Source organism: Haliaeetus albicilla, chromosome 2, assembly GCF_947461875.1.
Source record: "Haliaeetus albicilla chromosome 2, bHalAlb1.1, whole genome shotgun sequence".
Classification (NCBI taxonomy): Eukaryota; Metazoa; Chordata; class Aves; order Accipitriformes; family Accipitridae; genus Haliaeetus; species Haliaeetus albicilla.
In genome coordinates this window covers 11,233,058-11,244,956 of record NC_091484.1, presented here as the reverse complement: position 1 = coordinate 11,244,956, position 11,899 = coordinate 11,233,058, and the positions used below count along the sequence as shown (strand labels likewise).

Sequence of the window (11,899 nt, the reverse complement as noted above, 5' to 3'; positions counted from 1 at the left end):
TCAAGTACTTTTCAAGCAGCCAGCAACTGTTACAAAACAGAGCAAAGCTAAGGGTTATCGGGGAGTGTGTAAGCCTTCCACTCTAAGCACCAGCCTGGGACAGCATCACCAAAGCGGTTAAGACTAAAGTAACAGCTGCTGATCAGAGCAGCGGCCTTGTGCCAAGCTACCACAGCCGTCTGCGCTGCCTCCGTTTCAGTCTGTCCAGATAAGCACAATGTACATGTGCTAAATGCTAAAAAAGCCCTTCAGGAACTGCGAAAAACCTCCCCCATTGATTTGGCAAGGCTGCGATCAAAGATAGAAACCAGATTCTGGTTTTTCCTCAGGAACAGCTGCTGATTTGGGGTTGTTTGGGGTTTTTTTTTCCTTCCAGCAGTGCAAGGCAGACTGAGTATTTTGTCTTTTATAATAGAAATTGAATTTAAGTTAACAGCAAAGGCAGACACCGCAAACTGTTTTTAAAATATTTTAAGCACTTTACAGGTAATCCCCAGGCTATTGCAGACTCACAACATGTTTACTGTTTGCATTTTCAATAATTTCCTAGAAAAATGAATGAAAAATTTGGATAATGCAGGTTGCCTATTCGGGCCAGAAATTTCTCAGACAGGAGAAAAGTCTGATGTAGTCCACCCTTGCATTATTATTATTATTATGAAATTAAGGGCAGTAATTCACTTGTTACATGCTTTTAGAAAGGATGGAGTTTTAAATGCCAATTTCTCTAAGTATGCAGCCAGATTTCTTGCTGTAAGAGCACCACAAGTGCTGATGGTCTGCTGCAGTTACTTAAAACACTGCAGTTTCACGGAGATAAATTACTTTATACATACGTGCTGTGGCCTGTCATCCCAAGAAGGGTGTTCTAAGGGCCAGAGAAATTCTTCTCACTTTTCCTAGAAGTGTTTAATGTTGCTGTGTTACCTTTTCCTTCTCTTCTAGTGTTTCTCTGTCATCTGTCCTCTGTCAGGTAAGGACTTTCCTCTCTTACTGTACTTGTTCTTAAGGAATATACTGCAGGTTTCCTCAGAGCCAAGGTTTTATCCCTGAAGTTTTAATTAGCTTCAGCGTGACCAGAGCTTTGTATCTAATAATACTCAACAGACTTCCAAGGTACTGTGCAAAAATTTATCATAATAATTCACAGTATCCTTTCTCTTCCACTTTTCACCATAAGGTTTTCTTGCATGCCAGGATTCTAAATAAGAAGATAATAGTTTATTTTTAACAGACAAAATTTGATAACAAACATACCATTTATTTCAAGATGTAAAATGTTTGTGGAACAAAACCTGGAGATTCTATACCTTTTCCTGAGTTTCAGCTACCTACGTTGCTGAAAAATGAGCAAAGAACAATAGCAAATTCAGTTGTGAAGGCCTTTTATCCTGAGAGCAGGGAACTTACTTACTGAACGCTTAAAAGGAGAAGTAACAAAAGAAGCAACACACTTACTGGAAAACATGCAACCACAACAAAGATCATTCAGAAATTAAGAAGACAGATGGATTCATGACCCATGCTGTCACTAGGAATCGGAAGTCAAGGAATTCTGCCAGTAGACAGGGATCGGAAACAGCCTTTCTGGGCATGGTTGCTTTTCCTATCACCTCTAGGCCCTACAAGCACTGCCGCAGAGAGGAATTTAATGGAGTTGCTATTGTTGCTCCTTTTTCTAAGGCTGCCTTTTGCTCAGCACATCAAATTTCAGTTCTGCCTATGCTTTGGTCTGGCTTAAAGCTCAGCTATGTTTCCTAGCTCAGTGCACCTTATCTGATAAGCAGTATTCGTATACACATCCTTTGAGCCCATGCAGCATGACTTGCCACACTGCACCCACATAACACACTCCTTTTGCAAAAGCCTGACGAGTTTTGCAGGGACTGATCCACACCACACACCTGCTCTTCCCCACATCCTCTTCAGGTGAAGGACTGAAACAAAATATTACTTCCCCCACCTCCCCCCCATTAACCTTATCCTTAGGGTCTCTCCAGCCATCTGCTCTCAACTGCCGCTTCTGGTAAGTCGTGGAGTGCAACACAAAGTAAGTATAGCTCTTAACAACCAAAAAAGCCATTGAGATGACACGCACCAAACCAGAATATCTTGTTAGGTCTCTGCCTTCAAACTTCTAGCTGTTCCATTAAACCAGAACATCAACCTGAACCACTTCTGAAAACGGCTTTGACAAAAATCAGACTTGGGCCTTGCCCAGCTTTGAATAGTTCAGATGCAGCAACAGAATATAGCGTTTTGTCCGATAACCAGAAAACTCCAAAGAAAATAGTTGCAAAAATACACGTCATCGTTGGGGATAGAAGGACGCGCTGCAATTGCGCTACTTAACCCATTTCCTCTACCGAGTTTTTCATGCGTTCTCCCGTCTGACCGCCCGAGGGCAGCCGGGCTTCACAGGAGGGCCCCCAACGCAGGAATGCCAGCCACCTCCCCCAGACAGCTGCCTCCCAAAACCTTGGTGTGTGAAGTCCGTTTCGAAGTTCTGGAGTCACAGCTGTCTTACCTGAGGAGCGTTAGGTAAACAAAACCAAATTCTCAGCATTTAGCCATTTTCCTCTGAGGTACGCAGCTGGGCAGATAAGGCAAGCATAGCAGACCTAACACTGGGCAAGGACTCAAGAGTGGTATTTTGTATAAAAATGATTTTTTAAAAGGGTAGAAGAATAGAAATCTCATTGTTTGTAAAATGCCTTCAGTTAAGATGCAGCTGTACAATCGTTTTAAAAACTAGCCTCTGATTCACACGGAAAAGACAACTAGTCAGAGGGACTTTGGTCCCATGGTTCTACAGCTGTGGAAAGGATGAAACACCAGCATTCAACGGGCTGTAGATTAGCTCGACTGAGCACAGATAGCAGAACCTACAGCACCCCCTCTGAAATGACACATCTGTACTGAGGAGGATGAAAGACTCAGGAGCCTATGGCTCTGGACAGACTATGATCCTCTTGGCTGCTCCGTGTTCCTCTGCAATTTAACCACTTGAATTTCTACGATTTAAGCACTGAAAAGCTAATTCAGCAAGAACCAGTACAAGAAGCTGACAGCACAACTGATGGCAAATTCTTAACCCCTGCATTCACAGCCAGCCCACACAGTTCCAGTTTGAACATAATGGCCTCTCTGCAGCCAGAACTGCCAGCCAGGCTGTGGCTACTGCCGCGCTTCCAGCTGTGTGGCGCTGACCCACCTATCTATGTCTGCTCCTTGCATCCATATGCCAACATCAGGCTTCTGTGATGAAACCTTGCTATGGTAAACTCCATCCAGATCATACCATTTTGGGGGCTAAAACAAAAACCCAGAGCACCTGGAATGCGGTCCTACCTCCTACCTTCCTGAAGTAACACTAAAGCTAGGAAAACACTGCCACCACTGGGTAAAGCTTTGGAGTTGACTGGCCCAGATAAGGAACACCAGTGTCAATCTCCCCTCCTTCTTCCTAACTGAAGGCCCACGTGATAATGGAAGATAATAATAATACAGAGATTTCTAAGCTCAAACTCCAAGACAAGTTAGTTTTGTCCCCCAAACCAGAGAAATCAGCAGTAATATGCCCACATGGCTTTCAGTGGGTTGTAACAGAAGATGGCAAACCCGAGAGACACCCAGTGCCTGTAGCTGAAGGGTGAAAACAAGTTTTCCCAGGGTGGTATATGGCCAAAGAGGCTTTTCATTATTTACAATTTAATAGCCCCCAGCCCCCATCAACTCAACACCTCATCATTGGCATCACCCTTTGCAGCTAGACAATGAAAGAACATCCATCCACTCTGACTTCAATCCAGGACTGAGTCAGGTGCCGCAACTGATGAACCTTCACCGTCAGAAAGAGGTAAAAATTCCAGAACCAGCACAGTAATTCCCAAACTTGGTTTCAAGATAAACAAGGGGTATGCTACATAGGGTAGAGGGATACTCTAGGCACAAGTGATGGATGCAGATTATCCCTAGTAATGGGATTCGATCATATATAAAACAAAGTTGCAGCCTATCTTTTAAATTCATATCACATCAGTGCCATCTCCTCCCATAATGTCCAAGCCAGAGATGTTTCTCCTTCACTTTAGTTAATGCAAAACAATCTTCAGAAAAACAACAAACTTCATACCATAACCAGCTAAAATGTGGAAAAAACATAGTCAACAATATCCACGATGATACCTTGGATATTGACCTGGTAACTCTTGTTGGGAGTTACTATTTTATACTTATATAAACCTTTACTAGAATTTGGACACAAAGAAAGAAAACAACTCTTTTATAGAAAAAACAATGCCCATTAAAAGAAAAAAACACAGGTTGAAACAGGCTTCAGAAAGCAGTGTGGTTTCCTTATAACAATTTTTGACTTGTTCATCTCTTTCCTTTTTTTTTCCTGACACAAGAGCTTGTTTCAGTGATACCAGCATTCACATTACATGGGGAAGGCCAAAACATCATTTTAAGCTTTCAAGATTTGTGCTTTCCTTTAAACAGTAGCACTGGGAACATTAACTTTAGTTGTTTTACAAATGCAAGTAACAAGGTAACTACAGGAGTAGGAACTTTAAGACAATATTCATAGTAAGGTTTTATAGTGAGCTATTTCATTAGCTCTCTGTTTCTTCTAACAGATAATTAAGACACACACAGCAGTCTTGCCCAATTCATGCCCTCTTAGGGGGCTACAACCATACTCATCATGAAAGTCCCCATTTGTAATCCACAAATACACCTAACAAAACCACACATATCGGTCCAACCCCAATCCAACCAATGAATAAATGTTACACAACAAGCAATGGACCTTTACTGCTGTTAAAGCTGAGAGAAAATGGATGCTACCGAGTTTTATACATAAATGGCTTCTTATTTAAAGACTGCCAACGCTGCTTTGTTTTTTCTCAGATTTGACAGGCTTGGATTCAAAGGTCCCACACTTCTGAGACAGAAGATCCCAACATAAGTGAAATTATCTATGATCTGGAGACTGTGCAGAAATGGACATTCATCCAGACTGAAACGAAACTGGAAATCCAGGAACACAGAACATTCTTCTAAAACAGTTTAATAAAAAAATTGTGAAGTTTCTTGAAAAATTGGAGAAACCCAAAGCATATCGTGTGTGTCACCTTAGTCACAAAGAAACACAATTGTCAAAAAAGATATTTAAGTTTAATACAAATTTTATACAAAGAAAATGTGAAAAAATACTTCCATATGCTAAAAGCAATTATGCTTCACAAATAAGGCCAGCTAGGCTATTTTTGACACAACTGCAATTCACGAATATTCTGTTCTCGCTTTTTTCTTCTAATACTTTTTCCCCTCTAATATGGGTACTAGCTGGAGACTGTACAAACCGCATTCTTTTATAAACAATGGGAGAAATCAACATGACTAAAATGTACAACAGAATGTACTGGAATGATATCATACAATTAATTTTCTCATATACATACATCACCTTTGCTTTGTTCAATGCTTTCGTTTTACACAACATACAAAATGGTACTACAGTATAAGTGTAACAGACAGCATTTTCATGGGTTACTTTCTCTCATACTGTACTGTTTCATGCTTACATAAAAACATAAATTCCATCATATAAATAATACATGCTCTGGCCCAGCATCAAAAGTCATTTGCCCATGTTTCCCGATCCATGTTTTTCTCCACACCTAGTTCTTGTTCCAAGTCCTTTTGGAGGATTTTAAAAAAAAACAAACCGAACTGTGAAGCATAGGAAAAACTTTGCTCAATCTTTGATATCAATGATCAGAAATCATGCTACAACCAACTGGTATTACACTTTCCAACTTTTCTAATATTAGGCTGAATGAAATTTTAACTTATTTTTAACCTGTAAACAACATAAATTTTAACGGTCTGGTCGTTGTAAAAAATAATGTAGAACTTTGTGTATTTCAGGTCCACAGATTGGAAATGTCGTAATTTGCCTAATACAATTAACTGAATAAAGATACCCTTCATCACTTGGTTGCTCAAAGAAATTCTACAAGAGTTTCAAAGTGCAGAAATTTTTTTCAATCCAAATGCAAATCAAGTTGTTCGGATTCTCATGATTGCATTATTTGATGCGTAACTGCAGTTTCCCAAGACCAGTTTTCAGTGTTAGCTTGTGATAAGGCTGTTTCAAACCTTCCTTTTCCAACTTCAAACGCTCTTTATAAGTTAAAGTCAATACAAATATAAAAAGGAGATGGTACTCTAACTTTAATGACATCCACAAATTGTACATTATTTACAAAAGAAGCATAGATTTAATATGGATCTTACCTGTCCTCAGCTTTTCTAAGCCAGCGCTAATGCTTTACATTAATGTAGTGTAGTTAATGCTTTGTACACATATACAAAGCTAAAGTCTGAACCTTTGAGGTTAATCCAAAGAACTGTGTTTATTTTTCACATTTCTATTAGATTTATTTATTCCAACAATTGTATGGACTTCTTGTTAGCAGTTAGACTCTTCGTACTTGGACTGGCATTGTGGTCTGAACATATTGAACTCCAGTTCTCATTGCCACTGTCCCAGCAGAAGGACTTACCACTACAGGAATGGTCTGTGGATTAAAACCAAGAGAAACATATCGTTATGTTAAAGGTCACATAAACATGACCACAGAAAGAGAGATCTATTTTCCAGGGGAAATCCAGAATAAGTTTCAAAGTTTTCTGCAAGAACTAATACCTTTATTACCGCAATAGTACCTCATTCCAGGGTAGAAAGTAGTGTATTACTTCCTATAGCCAAGAGTGGTTCTGTATTATTATTACTACTATATATCTACAGGGACAGGTGGTCCTACAGGTACTGTATACACTATGTCTGTGCTTGGAGAGTTAGGTTTTCATAGTTACATCCAGTTATGTATTTTCCCTAATCTAATACATGGGAAGAGGAAAAAGGGCTAAGAAAATCCTTTGTCGTTTGAAAAAGTTTTGACAAATCAAACTGGAGTACAAAAATACCCTTGTTTATAAGTATATTCTTGTTACACATTACTTAAATCTTTTTCCCCAAAAGGAACTTCCCCATGCATTCAGTCTACACAGAGGAGAACAAAGAACATCCATGTGAACAAAAAAGTACTTAAGTTAACTTTTGCACAAATCAATAACAAAAACATCAGCATTATTGGGAACTGTCTTATACACCCTGTAAAAATATTAATATATAATAAACTTTTCACTTCCATCATACAGATCATGATTTATAGATCTTGACAAATGATGTTTCAGGACATCTCTATAGGTGGTAATTGATTCTACAGATGCAGAGACAAAGGCACAAGAATGTTAAACAATCTGGTCAAGATCACATCACTCTGGAAGATCTGGAAAAGGATTTATTGAATCTTAAGTCTGTATCTTAACCTTCCTCCAAAAATGTGAGAAAGTCTAGAAATGTCTACACCATACAAACTGCAAGTATGTTTTGATACAATTCCAGTGATGCACAACTGGTGATCAAACAAATGCATCCATTTCAGTTCACAATATTTTGTGGAAGAAACAGGAAGTGAGATTTTGAGGAATCTGAAAGGGATGCACAGATCTTCCCCCTGATGGTAGTGTGACATTCCAAAGAGAACACGGAAGAAGAAATACAAATTCACTGAAGCCCAATGTTTCCCCACACTGTTTTAAGAAACCACATTACTGTCTTAATGGTATTCAACAAAGATTGCGAGTATCCCTGCTGAGATGGATTATAGCCTAGAGTGTTTATCAGCTCCTTTGTGACAAAATCTATGCCTTCCAGAAGCCTACTCATTCCATTCCCTGGAATGCAAAGACGATGAATTCATATTTTACATTATTTTAACTGCAGAAAGAATAAAAACCAAACATGGAACCAATTTGCTAAATAAATTCAAGATTACTGCCATTTTGTAATGATTTCAGATGTCTATAGAGGGTTCAATGGAAATGGTACCCAGAAGATACACTGGAAGTTGTTCAGAGGAGGAAATTCCTAGTTGGACACCAAGTGCAAATTGAACCCTAAAGAAGCCATTAGGTAAGTCACTGTTAGTACTACAGGTGGGGAAATTAAGGTTGCCACAGTCCCCTTTCAAATATACACACACAAATGAAAAAATTAAGTTTCAGTTCTTACAGCGATCAGGATATGGAATGTGTGAGACTCCTTAAATGTGTTAAGATCATTCCCTGAGAGGTAAATTTTCCACCTCTGCCAGTTTTACACATATGTACATTTTGCATACATATTAAACATGCACTAAGGTTTAAAATTATTTAAATTGCACGTGCAGTCATTAGAATACAGAGGTGTCTGTAGCTGTGCAAGACTAATGCAAATGTGTACAAAGTTTTAAACATGCACAAATAAAGGTTGAAACCTTTCAGACGTTCCAATTATGCTTTACAGAACTCAATACACTTTGTATTACAGAAAACCAATGAAGGTAACTGCCATTTTTCTGAATATTACACAAAACCACCTTATGATCTTACAACCTCTCAGCTATTCACAAAAGAGCCTAATGTCTTTGATGTTTGCTATTTGATTTTAAAACACATATAAACCTTGTTGTTATGGTAATTCAGTCCAAGCAACTTAGGGCCAATGCTGCAAAGGTGCACAGTGCTCTCAGCTGAGACAAAATGAGTCGAGTTAAAATGCTGCTAGGAATGTGAGAAGTCATGTTCCCCACTAAGCGCAATAACATTTGTGTGGAATATAATGGCCATAAAATACTGTATGTATGTGTGCATGTGCACGTATTCATAGACAGACACACACAGAGGCATGTATCCTGCAGCTTGTGGGGGTGTATTGGGGGGGGTGTGCACACACACGCATGGGGGTGTGTACGCAAGGAGAGAGAATGACAGAGTAACTTCTATAGCAAGTTAGGCCTCACAATCACCGTGTGATTAAGGTACACTGTTAAATTAATACATAGTTATTATTATAAATTATCTAACTGCAGTCAGAAAATTAACTGAAGTTATTTATCCACACATGGGCTTCTCTGTTGAACCCACCACTGAGACTGAGCATGCCATTCAGTTACCAGTGCAGTATCAGCATGTTTCCTTTTGGTAAGAAGAATGTCAGCTCAGATGCCATGCTGACTCTGAAGTGAGAACTGCAGAGCATGAGCAGTTGAAAGAATGGGATACTATGGTGCATAAAATACAAAACTGAACTCACTTCTGTCCCATCTCCTGTGACTGACACTATGGAATTCAAGTGTCCTTGATTATGTCTTTGATGGAAAAAAACAGGTCTGATTCCAATGCTATTTCTCGTAATTTCATAACCCTAATGTGCAAGACTGCATGGGAGATACACTACTGATGAATGCATATTTTCTTTCATAGTTACTGAGATGTTGCAGGAATATCAAGCATAGCTGAGAATTAATTAAATCTCTTTAGGATACCATAAACAAAAAGATATTTAAAAGATATTTAAATTCTATATATTTACATTGATGTTGCGGTCAAATATATACATGAAACAGACAAATAACTAACATCATAATGTAAAATGGAAGTCTGACTGTCCTCAGTGCCTTTGCTATACTTAATGACAATTTCTGAATCACTGTAATAATGAATGATGAAATGAAAGGTGGAATGTTGCACAGCAAAATAAGACATTTTGCACTGCAAGTTGAGACTATACCAGTGAATTCATATCTTGATAGAACAGCAGATGGAGACAACCCCCCAGAAATACTGAGCAATTTTAATGCCAGGAACAGTACTACTGCAGACTTTAAATGATGATATTGTACTTACAATTGTGGGTTGAGTAGTTGGAATATAGGTGGTGGTCTGCGGTACCTGGACCAGTTTTATAGGCTGGTTGCTTGTCACACCTGTTGCTATCTGCAGAGACAGCACAGGCAACCTCAGTAGAAGTCTCAGCTTTTACATAAATTCCACCTAGTTGTTATTATTATTATAATATGAAATTTATGTTGGATGTTTTGTTTGTGTTAAAAATTTGCATCTTAATGAATTCACAGGTTACTTCTTTGTTAATAAAACAAAATTCAAATTATGAACGTGATCAATGTATACAGCATGATGTTTCAGGTAGAACATCTATGTGAAAGCAATTCCAGATTTGTATAACTGGAATACTCCCTGGCAAAAGTTTTTCAGTAATTGATTTTCTTCCATCCCCCATTTCCCCAGTAATTCAAAGGTTGTGCTGCCACAAACAATGCATATGAACACCAACTGAGCCAGAGTTTAACTAACTTCACCAAAGCATTCAGGTGGAACAGCACATCCTTCTTCCCTCTCCAAATCTGTCTCCCAAGTTACTCCCTTAGATGACATGTCAAGTCCAGAGATCTAACACCAGACAGTAGCAAATGTGTCAAGAAATGAACACAGCTCTCTAGCTTACTATGCTTCCCAATTCTATAGGACTATCTCAATGAGACATCATGCTGGAATCACGATACTACAAAATTAGTTTGCTTTTAATATTTTAAAATACAACAAGGCTCCTACTGATATGGGGGATCATGTGTAAGGGTTTGAAGGATCAGCCCCCCCATAAACTTTTTCATTTAATAAATCTTGCATGGGCAGAAGAAAAACGATGCTGAAATTGCTAATAGTCAAGCCCTACCTATAAAGCAGAATCTTCTCTATAAACATTTTCTATATATGCAATGTTAAGTCCCTTTTATTAGAGCATTTGCTCATCCTTGCCTACTGAATACTATCAGAGTAGATGCTATGGAGGATTTCGTAACTGCACATTGCTCCGTTAACTGTAGATCCAGGTGAATTGTTGTATCAGTGTTATGGAACATTGTGGTACCCTAGTGGCAGTCTGTTGTGATAAAGTAAGTTGATTTGAATGCAGGTCTTGAGCTTGGCCTCTGAACCCCCAGGCAAGAAGGGCTTGGAAGTGCTGCAGTCAGTATTGCTTATCAGAAGGCAACTTGTATCGAAAGATCCAGACCAGAAGCTACACTGATGGGTCCTGGAGAGAGAGAGAGAAAGAGGTCCAGTCCCCTTTGGCTGGAAGGATGAGTCAAGCCAACACAAGGTTTTAGCGGGAATGAGTGAAGGGGAAAGGGTGTTCCCAGAGGGCAGAAGGAGATTTTTTTGCCAAGATGAAGAAAAAAAACCACAAGTCCCTATCTCACTCCCCAAATCACACTCTTTGAAATATGCAAATGGTCATAAATTCCTGGCTGATCCAGGGAAGCCTTTAGGGGTAGGTTTCAGAAAAATCTTACATATTATTTTTGTTTGAAGTGACCACAATGATACTCACTGTAACGCTCTCTTTGCTTTTATCAGCTGAACCTTCCTTTTCCTTAGGGGTGCTGGCTGCTTCTGTGGGTGTAGGCTGCACACTTGAACTGGGCTGAGATGATTTATTTAATGTTTCTGTGCTAATTTCAGTATCTGTTTCTTGCTGTGTTGCAGTAGCTAAAATAAAGGAAAAAAGAGAAAGTAGCCACTACTCAGGTGTACCAGTCCACAGTCACTTTTCACAGGCACATCTGCACCCATACAAATGAAGAATATTCAGTCACTGTGTAATCCACGCACCCTAACCCCCTCAGCTGTGAAACAGGCAACCCAGAGCAAGATTACCTGACTGTGTGCAAGATTTCATATGCTCAGGCCAGTGAGCTTGTTGGCAGGGATAGTCACAGTAGCTAGTATTCCAACAGCAATAAAAAATGGCCTCTTTCTTGCAATTAGCACACCACTGCTTCTTTTTAGTTTCATCCACTGCTTGCTGCTTTTCCAACTCCAGCTGCTTCTTCACCTCAGCAATCAAACGATCTCGTTCTTGTTCTAGACTCTGACGCATTTCAGCCATTGTCAGTTCTACTCAAAATGCAAAGAAAGATGA

The 11,899-nt window shown here is 39.2% G+C and overlaps 1 protein-coding gene across 6 annotated transcripts in view; it reads right to left on the bottom strand.

The window, feature by feature from the left end:
* Positions 1-5,159: 5,159 nt before the first annotated feature.
* Positions 5,160-11,899, bottom strand: part of ZMYND8 (zinc finger MYND-type containing 8) — an 82,917-nt gene continuing 76,177 nt past the window's right edge. Inside the window, exons 21-24 of one of the 6 annotated variants that reach the window (XM_069806014.1) lie at positions 11,635-11,874; positions 11,309-11,466; positions 9,805-9,894; positions 5,160-6,590 (exon numbers count right to left, since the gene is read on the bottom strand). In XM_069806014.1, the coding sequence (XP_069662115.1) occupies positions 6,489-6,590; positions 9,805-9,894; positions 11,309-11,466; positions 11,635-11,874 (590 nt within the window). In that variant the 3' untranslated portion in view covers positions 5,160-6,488. Of the gene's footprint in view, positions 6,591-9,488; positions 11,012-11,308; positions 11,467-11,634; positions 11,875-11,899 lie in introns of those variants that run through there. The other 5 variants (XR_011328652.1, XR_011328653.1, XM_069806031.1 and 2 more) reach the window with 5 other exon arrangements.